The sequence below is a fragment of the Scyliorhinus canicula genome, chromosome 16 (genome assembly GCF_902713615.1).
Source record: "Scyliorhinus canicula chromosome 16, sScyCan1.1, whole genome shotgun sequence".
Classification (NCBI taxonomy): Eukaryota; Metazoa; Chordata; class Chondrichthyes; order Carcharhiniformes; family Scyliorhinidae; genus Scyliorhinus; species Scyliorhinus canicula.
The window spans coordinates 2097175-2115809 of NC_052161.1; the positions used below are offsets into that span (position 1 = coordinate 2097175).

General features: G+C 60.3%; 1 protein-coding gene across 1 annotated transcript in view; it reads right to left on the reverse strand.

The window, feature by feature from the left end:
- LOC119979665 (calcium homeostasis modulator protein 3-like) overlaps positions 1 to 7780 on the reverse strand; it is a 12143-nt gene extending 4363 nt beyond the window's left edge. Inside the window, exons 1-2 of the mRNA XM_038822193.1 lie at positions 7238 to 7780; positions 1675 to 2144 (exon numbers count right to left, since the gene is read on the reverse strand). Of these exons, the coding sequence (XP_038678121.1) occupies positions 1675 to 2144; positions 7238 to 7780 (1013 nt within the window). The remainder of the gene's footprint in view (positions 1 to 1674; positions 2145 to 7237) is intronic.
- Positions 7781 to 18635: the final 10855 nt, after the last annotated feature.

The following is an 18635-nucleotide window of genomic DNA, read 5'->3' on the forward strand; positions in this document are numbered from 1 at the left end:
GGGTGAGGGATGCAGGGGAGTGAGGGATGCAGGGGAGTGAGGGATGCAGGGGAGTGAGGGATGCAGGGGAGTGAGGGATGCAGGGGAGTGAGGGAGGCAGGGGAGTGAGGGGTGCAGGGGAGTGAGCGAGGCAGGGGAGTGAGCGAGGCAGGGGAGTGAGCGATGCAGGGGAGTGAGGGGTGCAGGGGAGTGAGCGAGGCAGGGGAGTGAGGGAGGCAGGGGAGTGAGCGAGGCAGGGGAGTGAGCGAGGCAGGGGTATGTGAGCGAGGCAGGGGAGTGAGGGATGCAGGGGAGTGAGGGACTGCAGGGGAGGAGGGATGCAGGGGAGTGAGGGATGCAGGGGAGTGAGGGATGCAGGGGAGGGTGAGCGAGGCAGGGGAGTGAGCGAGGCAGGGGAGTGAGCGAGGCAGGGGATGTAGGGCGAGGCAGGGGGAGTGAGCGAGGCAGGGGAGTGAGGGATGCAGGGGAGTGAGGGATGCAGGGGAGTGAGGGATGCAGGGGAGTGAGCGAGGCAGGGGAGTGAGGGATGCAGGGGAGTGAGGGATGCAGGGGAGTGAGCGAGGCAGGGGAGTGAGCGAGGCAGGGGAGTGAGCGAGGCAGGGGAGTGAGCGAGGCAGGGGAGTGAGGGGTGCAGGGGAGTGAGGGGTGCAGGGGAGTGAGCGAGGCAGGGGAGTGAGCGAGGCAGGGGAGTGAGCGAGGCAGGGGAGTGAGCGAGGCAGAGGAGTGAGCGAGGCAGGGGAGTGAGGGAGGCAGGGGAGTGAGCGAGGCAGGGGAGTGAGGGAGGCAGGGGAGTGAGCGAGGCAGGGGAGTGAGGGAGGCAGGGGAGTGAGGGAGGCAGGGGAGTGAGGGAGGCAGGGGAGTGAGCCATGCAGGGGAGTGAGGGATGCAGGGGAGTGAGGGATGCAGGGGAGTGAGGGATGCAGGGGAGTGAGGGAGGCAGGGGAGTGAGGGAGGCAGGGGAGTGAGGGGGGCAGGGGAGTGAGGGGGGCAGGGGAGTGAGGGGGGCAGGGGAGTGAGGGGGGCAGGGGAGTGAGGGGGGCAGGGGAGTGAGGGGGGCAGGGGAGTGAGGGGGGCAGGGGAGTGAGGGGGGCAGGGGAGTGAGGGGGGCAGGGGAGTGAGGGGGGCAGGGGAGTGAGGGGGGCAGGGGAGTGAGGGGGCAGGGGAGTGAGGGGGGCAGGGGAGTGAGGGGGGCAGGGGAGTGACCTATATTATGTGTGGGTTTGCAGACGGCAAGGGACGTTATGTGGGAGGAGTGACAGTTTTTGGTTACAGTAAGAAGTCTTTCAACACCAGGTTAAAGTCCAACAGGTTTGTTTCAAACACTAGCTTTCGGAGCACTGCTCCTTCCTCAGGTGAATGGAGAGGTATGTTCCAGAAACATATATATAGACAAAGTCCAAGATGCCAGACAATGTTTTGAATGCCAGCATTTGCAGGTAATTGAATCTTTACAGATCGAGTAAGTGGGGTAACCCCAGGTTAAAGACGTGTGAATTGTCTCAAGACTGGACGGTTGGTCGGAGTTCGCAAGCCCAGGTGGAGGGTGAAGGTTTTTGGATAGTGAAGGGAGGGAGTGGATGACGTGTGGCTGACTGACACCTGCTCATGTTGGATGGAGATAATTCTTTTCTGGAAGTCCAGCGAAGAGTGTGGTCAGGACACACACCCTCTTACAGCAAAGTCTGTTGGCCTGCATTCCGTGGCATTGTGGCTTTGTGCTGGGCGTGTCGATTATCCCAGGTTGTGACAGGGTAAGAATTAAATTGCTGTTTGCTGATGGGCCTGATATCTAGCGAGGGTTTTGCCTTGAACCACTTCATCAGGAGGTGATTGAGTTGTTCCTTGTTTCTGATGCCGTGAAGATGGCGACTCTCATCCCCTGTCAGATCAGCCATTCCTGAACAATGTGTCTTCAACTCGGCCTGATTGCTTTGGAAGAATTGGCTGACACAGTGGCGGGCGAAGGCTCGCGCGTGCTCACAGCATGTCTCTTCAAAGGTACTCTGCTCAATATCAATGTAGTTGCTCCAGTACCTGCTCTGCAGGAAGATCACATGTTTGGAACACGGCTTGAAGCAGCGAGCGAGGAATGCAGCGAAGATCAGGAGGAGGAGGATAGTCCATCCCAGGGCCTGAGGACCACAGTTCAAGAACAGCCATTGGTACACCAAATGAAAGGCTAGTCCCAGTGGAAACCAGAACCCTCCCGACCCGACCCCACCACAACGGCTGGTTGTTGAATGATCCCAGTTTCCCGCATCTATTTTGGAAATTTAGCCCAACTTTGCATCACCCTCTGCGTTAAGAGACTAATCCTGCCCTCTGCCCCTGCCCTCTGCCACCTGCCCCCTGCCCCCTGCCCTCTGCCCTCTGCCCCCTGCCCTCTGCCCCCTGCCCCCTGCCCCTGCCCCCTGCCCTCTGCCCCCTGTCCCCTGCCCCCTGGTTCCTGCCACAATGTTACCATAGAATTTACAGTGCAGAAAGAGGCCATTCAGCCCATTGAGTCTGCGCCGGCCCTTGGAAAGAGCACTCCATTTAAGCCCACACCTCCACCCTATCCCCGTAACCCAGCAACCCCACCTCACCTTTTTTGGACAATTTATCACGGCCAATCCACCTAACCCGCACATCTACGGACTGTGGGAGGAAACCAGAGCACCCGGAGGAAACCCACGCAGACACGGGGAGAACGTGCAGACTCCTCACAGACAGTGACCCAAGCCGGGAATCGAACCTGGGACCCTGGAGCTGTGAAGCAACAGTGTTAACCACTGTGCTACCGAGCTGCCCCCTGTCCTTTGAACCTTGACTCCGTTCTCTGCATTAACCGTTGCCCAGGGATTATACAATCATCATGTTTCCTATTAAATAACTATATATATATTGTCATAGAAACAGGATGAAGGCCATTCAGCCCCTCAAGCCTATTCCTTCAGTAAATTAGACAATGACTAATTTCTACCTTGATCCATTTACCAGTCTTGGTTCCGAGGCCTTTTATCCCCTTTACATCCACATTTTATCGATCTCAGTTGTGAAATTTCCAACTGACCTCCAATCTCAACAGCCTTTGGGTCGAGAAAATTCCAGATTTTCACATCCTCCTGTATGGAGAGGGACTTCCTGACATCACCCCTCACAGAGCGAGGCCGACAGAGCCGGAGCAGAGCCGGGCCGACAGGGCCGGGCTGACAGGGCCGGGCTGACAGAGCCGGGCCGACAGGGCCGGGCTGACAGAGCCGGGCTGACAGAGCCGGGCTGACAGAGCCGGGCCGACAGGGCCGGGCTGACAGGGCCGGGCTGACAGAGCCGGGCTGACAGAGCAGAGCCGGGCTGACAGGGCCGGGCTGACAGGGCCGGGCTGACAGGGCCGGGCTGACAGAGCCGGGCTGACAGAGCCGGGCTGACAGGGCCGGGCTGACAGGGCCAGGCTGACAGGGCCGGGCTGACAGAGCCGGGCTGACAGGGCCGGGCTGACAGGGCCGGGCTGACAGGGCCAGGCTGACAGGGCCGGGCTGACAGAGCCGGGCTGACAGGGCCGGGCTGACAGGGCCAGACTGACAGGGCCGGGCTGACAGGGCCGGGCTGACAGGGCCGGGCTGACAGAGCCGGGCTGACAGGGCCGGGCTGACAGAGCCGGGCTGACAGAGCCGGGCTGACAGGGCCGAGCTGACAGGGCCGGGCTGACAGGGCCGGGCTGACAGGGCCGGGCTGACAGAGCCGGGCTGACAGAGCCGGGCTGACAGGGCCGAGCTGACAGGGCCGGGCTGACAGAGCCGGGCTGACAGGGCCGGGCTGACAGGGTCGGGCTGACAGGGCCGGGCTGACAGGGCCGGGCTGACAGGGCAGAGCCGGGCTGACAGGGCCGGGCTGACAGGGCCGGGCTGACAGAGCCGGGCTGACAGGGCCAGGCTGACAGGGCCGGGCTGACAGGGCCGGGCTGACAGGGCCGGGCTGACAGAGCCGGGCTGACAGAGCCGGGCTGACAGAGCCGGGCTGACAGAGCCGGGCTGACAGGGCCGAGCTGACAGGGCCGGGCTGACAGAGCCGGGCTGACAGAGCCGGGCTGACAGAGCCGGGCTGACAGAGCCGGGCTGACAGAGCCGGGCTGACAGGGCCGGGCTGACAGGGCCAGACTGACAGGGCCGGGCTGACAGGGCCGGGCCGACAGGGCCGGGCTGACAGGGCAGGGCCGGGCTGACAGAGCCGGGCTGACAGGGCCGGGCTGACAGGGCCGGGCTGACAGGGCAGAGCCGGGCTGACAGGGCCGGGCTGACAGAGCCGGGCTGACAGGGCCGGGCTGACAGAGCCGGGCTGACAGAGCCGGGCTGACAGGGCCGGGCTGACAGGGCCGGGCTGACAGAGCCGGGCTGACAGAGCCGGGCTGACAGGGCCGGGCTGACAGGGCCGGGCTGACAGAGCAGAGCCGGGCTGACAGAGCCGGGCTGACAGACCCAGGCTGACAGGGTCGGGCTGACAGGGCCGGGCTGACAGGGCCAGACTGACAGGGCCGGGCTGACAGGGCCGGGCTGACAGAGCCGGGCTGACAGGGCCGGGCTGACAGAGCCGGGCTGACAGAGCCGGGCTGACAGGGCCAGGCTGACAGAGCCGGGCTGACAGGGCCGGGCTGACAGAGCCGGGCTGACAGGGCCGGGCTGACAGAGCCGGGCTGACAGAGCCGGGCTGACAGGGCCGGGCTGACAGGGCCGGGCTGACAGAGCAGAGCCGGGCTGACAGAGCCGGGCTGACAGACCCAGGCTGACAGGGTCGGGCTGACAGGGCCGGGCTGACAGGGCCAGACTGACAGGGCCGGGCTGACAGGGCCGGGCTGACAGGGCCGGGCTGACAGAGCAGGGCCGGGCTGACAGGGCCGGGCCGACAGGGCCGGGCTGACAGGGCCGGGCTGACAGGGCAGGGCCGGGCTGACAGAGCCGGGCTGACAGGGCCGGGCTGACAGAGCCGGGCTGACAGGGCCGGGCTGACAGGGCCGGGCTGACAGGGCCGGGCTGACAGAGCCGGGCTGACAGAGCCGGGCTGACAGGGCCGGGCTGACAGGGCCGGGCTGACAGGGCCGGGCTGACAGGGCCAGGCTGACAGGGCCGGGCTGACAGAGCCGGGCTGACAGGGCCGGGCTGACAGGGCCGGGCTGACAGGGCCGGGCTGACAGAGCCGGGCTGACAGGGCCGGGCTGACAGGGCCGGGCTGACAGGGCCGGGCTGACAGGGCCGGGCTGACAGAGCCGGGCTGACAGGGCCGAGCTGACAGAGCCGGGCTGACAGGGCCAGGCTGACAGGGCCGGGCTGACAGGGCCGGGCTGACAGGGCCGGGCTGACAGGGCCGAGCTGACAGAGCCGGGCTGACAGGGCCAGGCTGACAGGGCCGGGCTGACAGGGCCGGGCTGACAGGGCCGGGCTGACAGAGCCGGGCTGACAGGGCCGGGCTGACAGGGCCGGGCTGACAGGGCCGGGCTGACAGGGCCGGGCTGACAGGGCCGGGCTGACAGGGCCAGGCTGACAGAGCCGGGCTGACAGAGCCGGGCTGACAGGGCCGGGCTGACAGGGCCGGGCTGACAGGGCCGGGCTGACAGGGCCAGGCTGACAGAGCCGGGCTGACAGAGCCGGGCTGACAGGGCCAGGCTGACAGGGCCGGGCTGACAGGGCCGGGCTGACAGGGCCGGGCTGACAGAGCCGGGCTGACAGGGCCGGGCTGACAGGGCCGGGCTGACAGGGCCGGGCTGACAGGGCCGGGCTGACAGGGCCAGGCTGACAGAGCCGGGCTGACAGAGCCGGGCTGACAGGGCCGGGCTGACAGGGCCGGGCTGACAGGGCCGGGCTGACAGGGCCGGGCTGACAGGGCCGGGCTGACAGGGCCGGGCTGACAGAGCCGGGCTGAGTTAGATTTTCATTCAAATCATCGAGACACAAAACAGATCAGATCAGAAAGGTCAAAGTTTAAATGCATTGGTTTTGGAGGAGGGTGGGGGGAGCGCGGGGTGGACAGTGAGTGAGAAAATAAGAATGGAGGAGAAATCGAGGAAGGGAAGAAAAAGTGAGAGAGGAGCGAGTGAAGGAGAGGGTGGGGGTGAAGAGAGAGCCAGGGGACGATAGTGAAGGAGGGGATGGGGGAGGAGTGTGAAGGAGAGGATGGGGGAGGAGTGTGAAGGAGGGGATGGGGGAGGAGTGTGAAGGAGAGGGATGGGGGAGGAGTGTGAAGGAGAGGGATGGGGGAGGAGTGTGAAGGAGAGGATGGGGGAGGAGTGTGAAGGAGGAGGATGGGGGAGGAGTGTGAAGGAGAGGATGGGGGAGGAGTGTGAAGGAGGGGATGGGGGAGGAGTGTGAAGGAGAGGATGGGGGAGGAGTGTGAAGGAGAGGGATGGGGGAGGAGTGTGAAGGAGAGGATGGGGGAGGAGTGTGAAGGAGAGGATGGGGGAGGAGTGTGAAGGAGAGGATGGGGGAGGAGTGTGAAGGAGAGGATGGGGGAGGAGTGTGAAGGAGAGGATGGGGGAGGAGTGTGAAGGAGAGGATGGGGGAGGAGTGTGAAGGAGAGGATGGGGGGAGTGTGAAGGAGGATGGGGAGGAGTAGTGAAGGAGGGATGGGGGAGGAGTGTGAAGGAGAGGATGGGGGAGGAGTGTGAAGGAGAGGATGGGGGAGGAGTGTGAAGGAGAGGATGGGGGAGGAGTGTGAAGGAGAGGGTGGGGGAGGAGTGTGAAGGAGAGGATGGGGGAGGAGTGTGAAGAGGGGATGGGGGAGGAGTGTGAAGGAGGGATGGGGGAGGAGTGTGAAGGAGAGGATGGGGATGAGTGTGAAGGAGGGATGAGGAGGAGTGTGAAGGGAGGATGGGTGGAGGAGTGTGAAGGAGGGATGGGGGAGGAGTGTGAAGGAGAGGATGGGGGGAGGAGTGTGAAGGAGAGGATGGGGGAGGAGTGTGAAGGAGGGGGGGGGGGAGGAGTGTGAAGGAGGGGGTGCAGGTTGGCCACTCTGTACAGGGAGTGAATCCTGAGGTCAGGCAAACATTGTTCATTTTCAGAGAAAACTTTTTGTGATTTTGAACATCTCAGTCAAATCTCCCCTGAACCTTCGCTGCTCTAACGGGAACAATCCCAGCTTCTCCAATAACTGACGCCCCTCATCCCTGCTCCCATTCCAATACATCTCCTCCCCACCCTCTCTAAGGCCTCGCTATCCACCCTGAAGTTAATGAAGATGAATTTTCCGTTGGATTACCTGGGAGATGGATGCGGAGGTACCGGTACACTGCATTCCTGGGGAAGGTGACGTAGTGTTGAAGATGCTCAGGTGGGAGGTCCTTACAGGGCACCATGGACAGGAGGCTGAGGAGAGCTTCTGCAGGACACTCGCTCATGTTGGTAAAGCGACTGGGGTCCACTGAGGTGCTGAAGGCACAGACAACACACTTTCCATCCAGCAGACTGACAATCAGCCAAACGGCAGGAGCAAGAGCAGCTCTCTGTACCACAGCGAGGAACATGTAGCTGAGTAAGGAGCTATCCTTGCTCCTGTATCCCTTGGGACGCTGCCATTCCTCCAGCATCAGCAGCGAGTGTTTATTGACAATAACACCACAGAGAAAGAGGATAATGGGTGGCAGAAACATCACGCCAATTCCATAGATGGTGTTGTAGATGGGCAAACAGGGACAGACAAACTGGAAGGTGCTGTAGATCCGGATACTTGCCAAGGCCAGAATTCCACAAATCCCATTCATCATTGACTCCGAGTTGGACTGGAAGTAGCGGAAGATATTGGCAAAGCGATCCATGTCGGGAACGTTGATGGGAGTAGAGCTAGGAGAGAAGCAAGACTTGTGCAGATCCACTGGGAGCTGAGCCTGTGTATGGTAAACTCCCGCCCCCAGGGCTCGGATTTGCTGAATCCTCAGGTATAAATCTGTTATCCAATTGGGAGCGGGGCTGTCACTCAACACTGGGAAAGTGTGGATGACGCACTGCAAGGCCATACCTGTCCAGCAGGTGGGGCTACTGAATCAAATGAAATGAAATGAAAATCGCTTATTGTCACGAGTAGGCTTCAATGAAGTTACTGTGAAAAGCCCCTAGTCGCCACATTCCGGCGCCTGTTCGGGGAGGCTGGTACGGGAATTGAACCGTGCTGCTGGCCTGCTTGGTCTGCTTTCAAAGCCAGCGATTTAGCTCACACACAGCATATTGTCACAGAGCGGAACGCCAGCTCAGTGTTACTGCATGGAACACCTCCAGTCAACACGAACCTGCAGTTCTGGTAAAATATCCCAGGCTGCTTAATAGGACCAGCAACCAGCTAACCGACACATCAACACAGGTGACCAAAAGTTTGGTCAAGTCGATCAGTTTGAAAGGTTATTCCAGAGGTCAGTGCCTCAGCAACTGAAGGCATGGCCGTGATAAGCAGAGCAATTAAAATTGTGGATGGACATTGATGGAGGCGGAGAGGCTCCCGGGTCTGAATGGGTTCCCAGCCCAGTTCTAAAGGAAGTTTGGGTCGCAGCTGGGGCCCCTGTCAGTTGAGATGTATAATGAGGATGGTGAGGGGTGAGCACCCACCCCCACTAACCCCCTCCCAACCCCCACTCCACTTCCCCACCCCCACTCCGCTCACCCCCCACTTCCCCCCCACCCCCATCCCCACTAAACTTCCACGCCCACTCCCCACACCCCATCCCCATTAACCCCCCCCACCCCTACCCCCACTCCGCTCACCCCCACCACCCCCATCCCCACTAAACCCCCATCCCAACCCCCACCCTCCCCTCCCCACTCCCCCATCCCCACTAACCCCCCCCCACCCCCACTCTGCTCACCCCCCACTTCCCCCATCCCCACCCCCACTCTCCGCTCCTCCCCCCCCACCCCTTTCCCCATGTTAATTCAGGCTTTGATTTCTCTCATTTTAAAGAGAGACAAAGAGCAGGAGCATTGTGGGTCGTCCTGGCTTGATGGAGGATTGTGTGCCGGGAGTGATGGGTGAGGACCAGGTGGGATTTGTGAAGGGACCGGTGGTTACTGAGTGTCATTATGGTGCCCTCGGAGGACCGAGAAGGGGGGGGTGGCGTTGGACGCGGAGCAGGCGTGGATTACCGAGTTCCTTTGTAGGCAGATGACCTCCTGCATATTCCAGAGCCGGTTGGGAGGTTTGACAGGATCGTGGGGATTTCGGGGAGTTCGGGGGATGAGCTCAACACGGGGAAAAGTGAGATATTCCCACTTAATCCTCGGGGAATGGGAGGGGCGGAGTTGGACCCAGCTGTATGGCCGGGATTCTCCGACCCGGCGCTGCCGCCGGCTTTCTCATTCTCTAGCGCCGATTCTCGGACGCCCGCGGGTTTCCCGCCGTGCCAGTCAGGGACCATTGATACCCCCCCCCCCCCCCCCCCCCCCCCCGGGGATTCTCCGCGTCCCGATGGGCTGAGTGGCCGACAGGCTCGGCTGAGTCCCGCCGGCGTGGGTTACACCGGTCCCATACGGGGGGGGGGGGATCCAACTCCCGGGGGGGGGGGGGGAGCCCCCACGGTGGCCTGGCCCGCGATCGGGGCCGACCGATCGGCAGGTGGGATGGTTCCGTGGGGGCCGCGCCCCTGTAGGGCTCCGCCCCCCTGTAGGGCTCTGCCCCCCCTGTCGGGCTCCGCCCCCCTGTAGGGCTCCCCCTTTGTCCCCAGGGGCCGGTGCGGAGAAGGGAAACCCCGCTCATGCGCGGAAAAACGCCGGCCGTTCCGTTATTACGCCCCATTATTACAGAAACCCGCCCTATAGGTTGAATTTGGTGCCGTTGGTGGAGGGAATGAAGGTGGAGGTTAAGAGTTGGGATCTGCTGTCATTGTCATTGGCTGGTTAGGGCCAGACGGTTAAGATGATGGTGTTGCCGAGGTTTCTGTTTGTGTTTCACAACATCCCCATCTTTGTGCCCAAGTACTTTGTTAGGACGTTGAATGGGATGAGTTTGAGGTTTGTGCGGGTGGGTAAGGCTCCCTGGGCGAGGAGGGGCTGACAGGGGGGGTTGGCATTGCCAAACTTGCAAAACTATTATTGGGCAGCAAACATTGCGATTGTTTGGAAATGTGCGGTGGAGGAGCGGACGGTGTGGGGATTGATGCTGCCTCGTGTGAAAGATCCAGTTTGAGGGCATTTTTGACGGCACCACTTCCGTTCCCTCTGGCCGGGTTTGACCCCAGTCCGTGATGCTCCGCCCCCTCCAAACCAGCGTCATAGGGCCGCGCGCAGCGTGCAGTCACAACCCTGTTGATGCATCATCAGGCCGCGCCCACCCGTGATGCTCCGTCCCCGATGGGCCGAGTTCCCAATGGCGCGGGAAGGGGTGATCCCAGAGGTCAGGAACCCGGCGTGCCGGCTGCGGACCGTGTCGAGCACCGCCACCCTTGTCCGGGATCTGTGCCGCTGGCCCGGGGGGTTCTGCTAGGGCTGGGGAGAGTGGTGGGAGGTGGACAGGGGGGTGGGCTGTGGAGTCGGGGTGGGCAGGTTCGGGTTTGAACACGGCTGGCTCCCTGTTTTCCGATGCGACCGGTGCAGGTTGTCAGCCCTGCGCATGCGCAGACCGGGACCCAGTGATTCTCCAGCCGGTGCTAGCCCCTCACTGCAATCGGTGAAGGGTTCACGCCGATTTTCCTGTCGTGAAACCCACGCGGATTCTCCACTTACCCTCAGGAATGGAGAATGCCCCCCGGAGTTTAATGGGGATGGGTGTGAGATTATCCATTTTGGTCAAAAAGTAGAAAGGCAAATTATTATCGAAATGGAAAACAGATTCAAGATGTGTCTGGGAGGAGGGATCCGGGCGGAGGGATCCGGGCGGAGGGATCCGGGCGGAGGGATCCGGGCGGAGGGATCCGGGCAGAGGGATCCGGGCAGAGGGATCCGGGCAGAGGGATCCGGGCAGAGGGATTGTAAAAGGGCTGGAGTATAAAAGTAGAGAAGTGTTGTTGCAATTGGACAGGGTGTTGGTGAGACCACATCTGGAGTATTGTGCCCAGTTTTGGCTCCTTATTTGAGGGAGGATGTGGTGACATTGTGGGAGCTCGGAGGAGATTCACCAGATTGATTCCGGGGATGAAGGGGTTGACGTGTGAGAGAGATTAAACAGTTTGGGTTTATACTCACTGGATCCTTACCCGGTCTGGCCTACATGTGACTCCAGACCCACAGCAATGTGGTTGACTCTGAAATCCCCTCTGAAAAGGACGAGCAAACCACTCAGTTAAAGGGCAATTCGGGATGGGCAACACATCCTGGCCTTTCCAGTGACACCTTAAACGAATAAAAAAATAATAAATTCAAGGGAATAAGAACATCAGATTTAGGGATAGGAGTAGGCCATTCAGCCCATCGAACGTTCTCCGCCATTCAATAAGATCATGGTTATTTCCATTTTCCTGTCTGGCCCTCGTAATACTTTATCTCGCTCGAGTCTATCAAAAACCTGTCGAACTGTGTCGAACTCAGCCAGCCCCCACTGCCTTCTGGGGGAATATCAGCCTAGTCTGTGCAACCTCTCCTCGTAATTTAACCTTTTTAACCCCGTGATCATTCTGCCAAATCTACACTGGGCCCCCTCTGAGACCAACATCTCCTTCCTGACTGTGATGCCCACAAACGAGCACAGTTACTCCACAGTACGGTGTGAACTGAGCTCTGGAAAGCTGTGGTTTCTGTCTGGAATAACTCCAGGTATAACATCAGGCCGTGAGCCTCATTGTTACAGATTTCTCTCAGCTTTGGCATTTCCAGATGCAATAGTGGAGCTGACATTTCCCTGGCCGAGCTCCGATATCACACAACTGGTACACAATGGATGTACTGCAGAAAACGGGATCATTCTCTATAGTCTGACCCTGGCAGGTCAAACACAACTTGCTCGTATCTCAACAGTGCAATCTGATACTTAGAGATATCTCGCTCTAACCTCCAAATCTCTCTGTCTGTCTCTCTCTCTCTCCCCCTCTCCCCCCCTCTCTCTCTCTCTCTCTCTCTCTCCCTCTCTCTCTCCCTCTCTCCCTCTCTCTCTCCCTCTCTCCCTCTTCCTCTCTCTCTCTCTCTCTCTCTCTCTCTCTATATCTCTCTTTCTCCCCTCTCTCTCTCTCTCTCCCTCTCTCCCTCTCTTTCTCCCTCTCTCTCCCTCTCTTTCTCCCTCTCTCTCCCTCTCTTTCTCCCTCTCTCTCTCCCTCTCTCTCTCTCTCCCCCCCCCCCCTCTCTCTCTCTCATTAACCCGTGTAACTAACTCCAGGATACATCCTGATTTTGAACAGAGAGATGCTCCCTCTTACCCTTCAATTCAATTCTTGAATTCAAGGAGTTTTGACGCCTTACGCTCACTGCCCTCACTCTCTCCACCTCAGACCCCTCATCCTCCGGCCCCCTCATCCTCCGGCCCCCTCATTCTCCGGCCCCTCATCCCCCGGCCCCTCATCCCCCGGCCCCCTCAGCCCCTCATCCACTCATCCCCCGGCCCCTCATCCCCCGGCCCCTCATCCCCCGGCCCCTCATCCTCTGGGTCCAGCTGGATGTGTGGTCCATTCTGATTAATGTGGTCTTTTCCATGATGCTAGGGGAATGGGAAATGTCCTGGACAACATTCTGCCCTCAATCAAAAAACTAACTGGTAATTCAGTGCTGGGATCTTGCTGTGCTAAAATGGCTGCTGTGTTTTGTCCTTTATTAATTCTCTCTGGGATGTGGGTGTCGCTGTGAATCCCAGCATTTATTGCCCATTCCTAACTGCCCATGAACAGAATGTCTCGCTTGACCATTTCAGAGGGCAACTCAGAATCAACCCCATCGCTGTGGGACTGGAGTCACATGTAGGTCAGACCAGGGTAAGGACGGCAGATTTCCTTCCCTAAAGGATATTAGTGAACCTGATGGGTTTTATGAGTCCATTCACTGAAGTTTGGATTTCAAAATCTTTTGTTGTGTGTTGAGTGCTTGAAACAGATTCTGGGACTTCCGGTAGCGGCAATGACCAGCTGAGCCGCACGTTCGGAGGCTTCCGGAAAAAATGGACTTCGGGGCTTTTTTAAAGGCCCCCAACGGAGCTTGAGAGGCAAATCCCGACGGGGAAGAGGCCAGGAGTCGCCCCAGAGGTCCCATGGTGCAGACCAGGAGCGGAGCAGGGAGAGAATCGGGAGGAAAAACTCTTGGAAAAAATCGGGACCCGAAGGACAAAATGGCGGCCGGCGGAGGGCTTGAAGAACTGAAGAAGTGGGTCCAGGAGCAGCAGACGGCTCTGCTGCGCTGCTTCCAGGATCTGAAGGTGGAGCTGCTGGAGTCCATCAAGGTAACCAACAGGGAACTGATGGAGACCCAGACAGGCCCAGGGGGCTGTGATCCGGGAGCTGCAGCAGCAGGCCTCCGAGAGGGAGGATGAGGCCGTGGCCGTGGCGGGGAAGGTGGAGATGCACGAGGCGCTCCATAAAAGATGGCAGGAGCGGTTCGAGGAGCTGGACAACCGGTCGAGGCAGAAGAATTTACGGATCCTGGGCCTCACGGAGGTGCTGGAGGGGTCGGACCTGGCGGCCTATGTGGTGATGATGCTGAACACGCTGATGGGGGCTGGGCCCTTCCAGGGGCCCCTGGAGTTAGAGGGGGCCCACAGAATTCTGGCTAGGAGGCCCAAGCCGAATGAGCCGCCGCGGGCGGTGTTGGTGCGGTTCCACCGGTTCGTGGATCGTGAGTGTGTGCTCCGGTGGGCCAAGAAGGAGCGGAGCAGCAAGTGGGAGAACACGGAGGTGCGGTTCTTCCAGGACTGGAGTGCGGAGGTGGCGAGGCGGAGGGCCGGGTTTAACCGGACAAAGGCGGTGCTCCACAGACGGAGTGTGAAGTTCGGCATGTTGCAGCCGGCGCGTCTGTGGGTCACCGACCAGGATCGACACCATTATTTTGAGTCCCCGGAGGAGGCGTGGGCCTTCGTGCAAGCCAAGAAACTGGACACAAACTGAGGGTCCCCCGGATGGGGGATGCTGTAGAATACTGTATTTATTTATACTGTATTGGTATTTACGGGGTTTAGGGTATGATGTGGGGTGGCCGTAGGGTGGGTGGGGTGATGCCGTACAGGTGTTTTCTTTATGGGTTTTCTAGCAGGAGTTGGGTGGACGGGTTTGGACTGAGGGGTAAACGGGGTGTTTGGGGAGCTGGTGGGGGGGACTGACAATGGGAGTGGCCCTGGAGGAGGCGGGGCCCGGCAGGGCGATAGCGCGGGCTTTCTGCGGGGTCCCCGCGCTGGGAGAGGGAGGGGGCGGGGTTTTCTTTTCCCGCGGGGGAGGGTGGACTGGTTGATGGGCACAATGGAGGAGGGGCAGTTCCACGTTGGGAGGAGCTGAAAGTAGGGCGGGAGCCGCCGGGGTCAGCAGAAGATAGCTGGCTCACGGGAGTGCTGTAGAGGGGGGGGGGGGGGCGGCTAGGAGGGGTCCTAGCCTGGGGGGGGGGGGGTTACCGGGTTGCTGCTGAAACGGTCAGGAAGGAGCTGGAGGATGCAGGGGGTGCTGGAGGGGGGGAGGTGCCGCCGTGGGAAACTGGCAGAGCGTGGGACGCTGGCCGGAGGTGGGCAAGGGATGGGGCATGGCTAATCGGCAGGGGAGGGGGGCAGGGAGCCCTCGGATCCGGCTGATAACCTGGAATGTGAGGGGGCTGAATGGGCTGGTCAAACGGGCCGGGGTGTTTGCACACCTGAAGGGACTGAAGGCGGATGTGGCCATGCTCCAGGAGACACACCTGAGAGTGGTGGACCAGGTTCGGCTGAGGAAGGGATGGGTGGGCCAAGTATTTCACTCAGGGCTGGATGAGAAGAGTAGGGGGGGTGGCGGTCCTGGTGGGGAAGGTGACGTTTGAGGCGTTGAAGGTGGTGGCTGACAGTGGCGGGAGATATGTGATGGTGAGTGGTAAGCTGCAGGGGGAGCGGGTGGTGTTTGTGAATGTTTACGCCCCAAATTGGGACGATGCAGGGTTTATACGGCGTATGTTGGGCCGCATTCCGGACCTGGAGGTGGGGGGCCTGATCCTGGGGGGGGGGGGGGGGGGGGGGGGGGGGCGACTTCAACATGGTACTGGATCCCCCATTGGATCGATCCAAGTCCTGGACGGGTAGGAGGCCGGCGGCGGCTAAGGTGTTCAGGGGATTTATGGACCAGATGGGGGGGGGGTGGATCCCTGGAGGTTTGCGAGGCCGAGGGCCAGGGAATACTTGTTTTTCTCCCACCTGCATAAGGCCTACTCAAGGATTGACTTTTTTGTCCTGAGCAGGGGGTTGGTTTCGAGGGTGGAGGATGCTGAATGCTCTGCAATTGCCATTTCGGACCATGCCCCGCACTGGGTGGACCCTCGGGCTGGGGGAAGGTAGGGACCAGCGTCCGCTCTGGCGCTTGGAGGTGGGGCTGCTGGCAGATGAGGAGGTGGCCGAGAGGGTTCGGGGGTGTATCGAGAGGTTCCTTGAGGCCAACGATAACGGGGAGGTCCGAGTGGGGACGGTCTGGGAGGCATTGAAGGCGGTGACTAGAGGGGAATTGATCTCCATCCGAACCCATAGGGAGAGGGGGGAGCAGAGGGAGAGACTGATAGGGGAGATGGTGCGGGTGGATAGGAGATATGCGGAGGCTCCAGAGGAGGGATTGCTGGGGGAGAGGCATAGCCTTCAGGCCAGATTCGACCTACTGACTACCAGGAAGGCGGAAGCTCAGTGGAGGAAAGCACAGGGGGCGGTGTATGAATATGGGGAGAAGGCGAGCAGGATGCTGGCACACCAGCTCCGAAAGCGAGACGCGGCCAGGGAGATTGGGGGAGTGAGGGATAAAGCTGGGAAGGTGGTGCGGAGGGGGGTAGATGTTAATGGGGTCTTTAGGGACTTTTATGGGGAACTGTACCGGTCTGAACCCCCGGTGGAGGGGGGTGGAGTGGGGCGCTTCTTGGACAAGCTGCGATTCCCGAGGGAGGAGGAGGAGGAGCAGGTGGAGGGACTGGGGGCGCCGATCGAGCTGGAGGAGCTGGTTAAAGGGATAGGGAGCATGCAGTCGGGGAAGGCGCCGGGGCCGGATGGGTTTCCGGCAGAATTATATAAAAAGTATTTGGACCTGTTGGGCCCCCTGTTGGTCCGGACCTTTAACGAGGCAAGGGGGGGGGGGGGGGGGGGGGGGCTCTGCCCCCAACTATGTCGCGGGCGCTGATTTCCTTGATCCTGAAGCGGGACAAGGACCCTCTGCAGTGCGGATCATATAGGCCGATTTCGCTGCTGAATGCCGATGCTAAGCTGCTGGCAAAGATCCTGGCCACTAGAATAGAGGATTGTGTGCCGGGGGTCATACATGAGGACCAAAGGGCAGCACGGTGGCCTAGTGGTTAGCACAACCGCCTCACGGCGCTGAGGTCCCAGGTTCGATCCCGGCTCTGGGTCACTGTCCGTGTGGAGTTTGCACATTCTCCCCGTGTCTGCGTGGGTTTCGCCCCCACAACCCAAAGATGTGCAGAGCAGGTGGATTGGCCACGCTAAATTGCCCCTTAATTGGAAAAAATAATTGGGTAATCTAAATTTATATTTAAAAAAAAAAAATACATGAGGACCAGACGGGGTTTGTGAAGGGAAGGCAGCTGAACACAAATGTGCGAAGGCTCCTCTATGTCATTACGATGCCGGCGGTGGAAGGGGAGGCGGAGATAGTGGTGGCGTTGGACGCGGAGAAGGCCTTAGATAGGGTGGAGTGGGAGTACTTGTGGGAGGTGTTGGAGAGGTTTGGGTTTGGGGAGGGGTTTATCCGGTGGGTGAGGCTGCTCTACGAGGCCCCGATGGCAAGTGTAGCCACGAATAGGAGATCGGAGTACTTTCGGATGTACCGGGGGACGAGACAGGGGTGCCCCCTGTCCCCCTTGCTCTTCGCGTTGGCGATTGAGCCCCTGGCCATGGCATTGAGGGAGTCAGGGAACTGGAGGGGCCTGGTGCGGGGGGGGGGGGGGGGGGGTGCGGGGGGGAGGAGCATCGAATGTCACTGTACGCAGACGACCTGCTGCTGTATGTGGCAGACCCGGTGGGGGGGATGTCGGAGGTGATGAGGATCCTTGGGGAATTAGGGGGTTTCTCGGGGTATAAGCTGAACCTGGGCAAGAGTGAGGTGTTTGTGGTGCATCCGGGGGATCAAGAGGAGGGGATTGGTAGGCTCCCATTGAAGCAGGCAGGGAAGAGCTTCAGGTACCTAGGGGTCCAGGTGGCTGGGAGTTAGAACATAGAACATAGAACAGTACAGCACAGAACAGGCCCTTCGGCCCTCGATGTTGTGCCGAGCAATGATCACCCTACTCAAGCCCACGTATCCACCCTATACCCGTAACCCAACAACCCCCATTAACCTTATTTTTAGGACACTAAGGGCAATTTAGCCTGGCCAATCCACCTAACCTGCACATCTTTGGACTGTGGGAGGAAACCGGAGCACCCGGAGGAAACCCACGCAGACACGGGGAGAACGTGCAGACTCCACACAGACAGTGACCCAGCCGGGAATCGAACCTGGGTCCCTGGAGCTGTGAAGCATTTATGCTAACCACCATGCTACCGTGCTGCCCCGTTGGGGGGCCCTGCACAAGCTCAACCTCACAAGGTTGGTGGAGCAGATGGAGGAGGGGTTTAAGAGGTGGGATATGTTACCGCTGTCACTGGCGGGGAGGGGGCAGTCCGTCAAGATGACGGTGCTCCCGAGGTTTTTGTTCCTGTTCCAGTGCCTCCCCATCTTTATCCCAAAGGCCTTTTTCAGGAGGGTCAACAGCAGTATTACGGGATTTGTGTGGGCGCATGGGACTCCAAGGGTTCGACGAGTGTTCCTGGAACGAGGCAGGGATAGGGGGGGCTGGCGTTGCCCAACCTCTGTGGGTACTACTGGGCGGCCAATGCAGCGATGGTGCGTAAGTGGGTAATGGACGGGGAGGGGGCAGCATGGAAGAGGATGGAGACAGCGTCCTGTGTGGACACGAGCCTGGAGGCGCTGGTAACGGCGCCGTTGCCGCTCCCTCCAACGAGGTATACCACGAGCCCGGTGGTGGCGGCTATCCTCAAAATTTGGGGGCAATGGAGACGGCATAGGGGAGAAGTGGGGGGCTCGATGGAGGCCCCGATACGGGGGAACCATCGGTTCGTCCCAGGGAGCATTGATGGCAGATTCCGGGGCTGGCACAGGGCAGGGGTTAGGAGGTTGAGGGACCTGTTTGTGGAGGGGAGGTTCGCGAGCTTGGGGGAGTTAGAGGGGAAGTTTGGGCTCCCCCCGGGGAACATGTTTAGGTACATCCAGGTGAGGGCGTTTGCCAGGCAGCAGGTAGAGGGGTTCCCCTTGTTGCCTCCACGGGGGGTGTGAGATAGGGTGCTCTCGGGGGTGTGGGTTGGAGGAGGGAGGATTTCGGCCATATACCGGGTAATGCAGGAGGTAGACGAGGCCTCGGTGGAGGAACTGAAGGGGAAATGGGAAGAGGAGCTGGGTGAGGAGATTGAGGAGGGGACGTGGGCGGATGCCCTGGAGAGAGTGAATTCCTCCTCTTCCTGTGCGAGGCTTAGCCTCATACAGTTCAAGGTGCTGCATAGGGCCCACATGACTGGGACGAGGATGAGTAGATTTTTCGGGTGCGAAGACAGGTGTG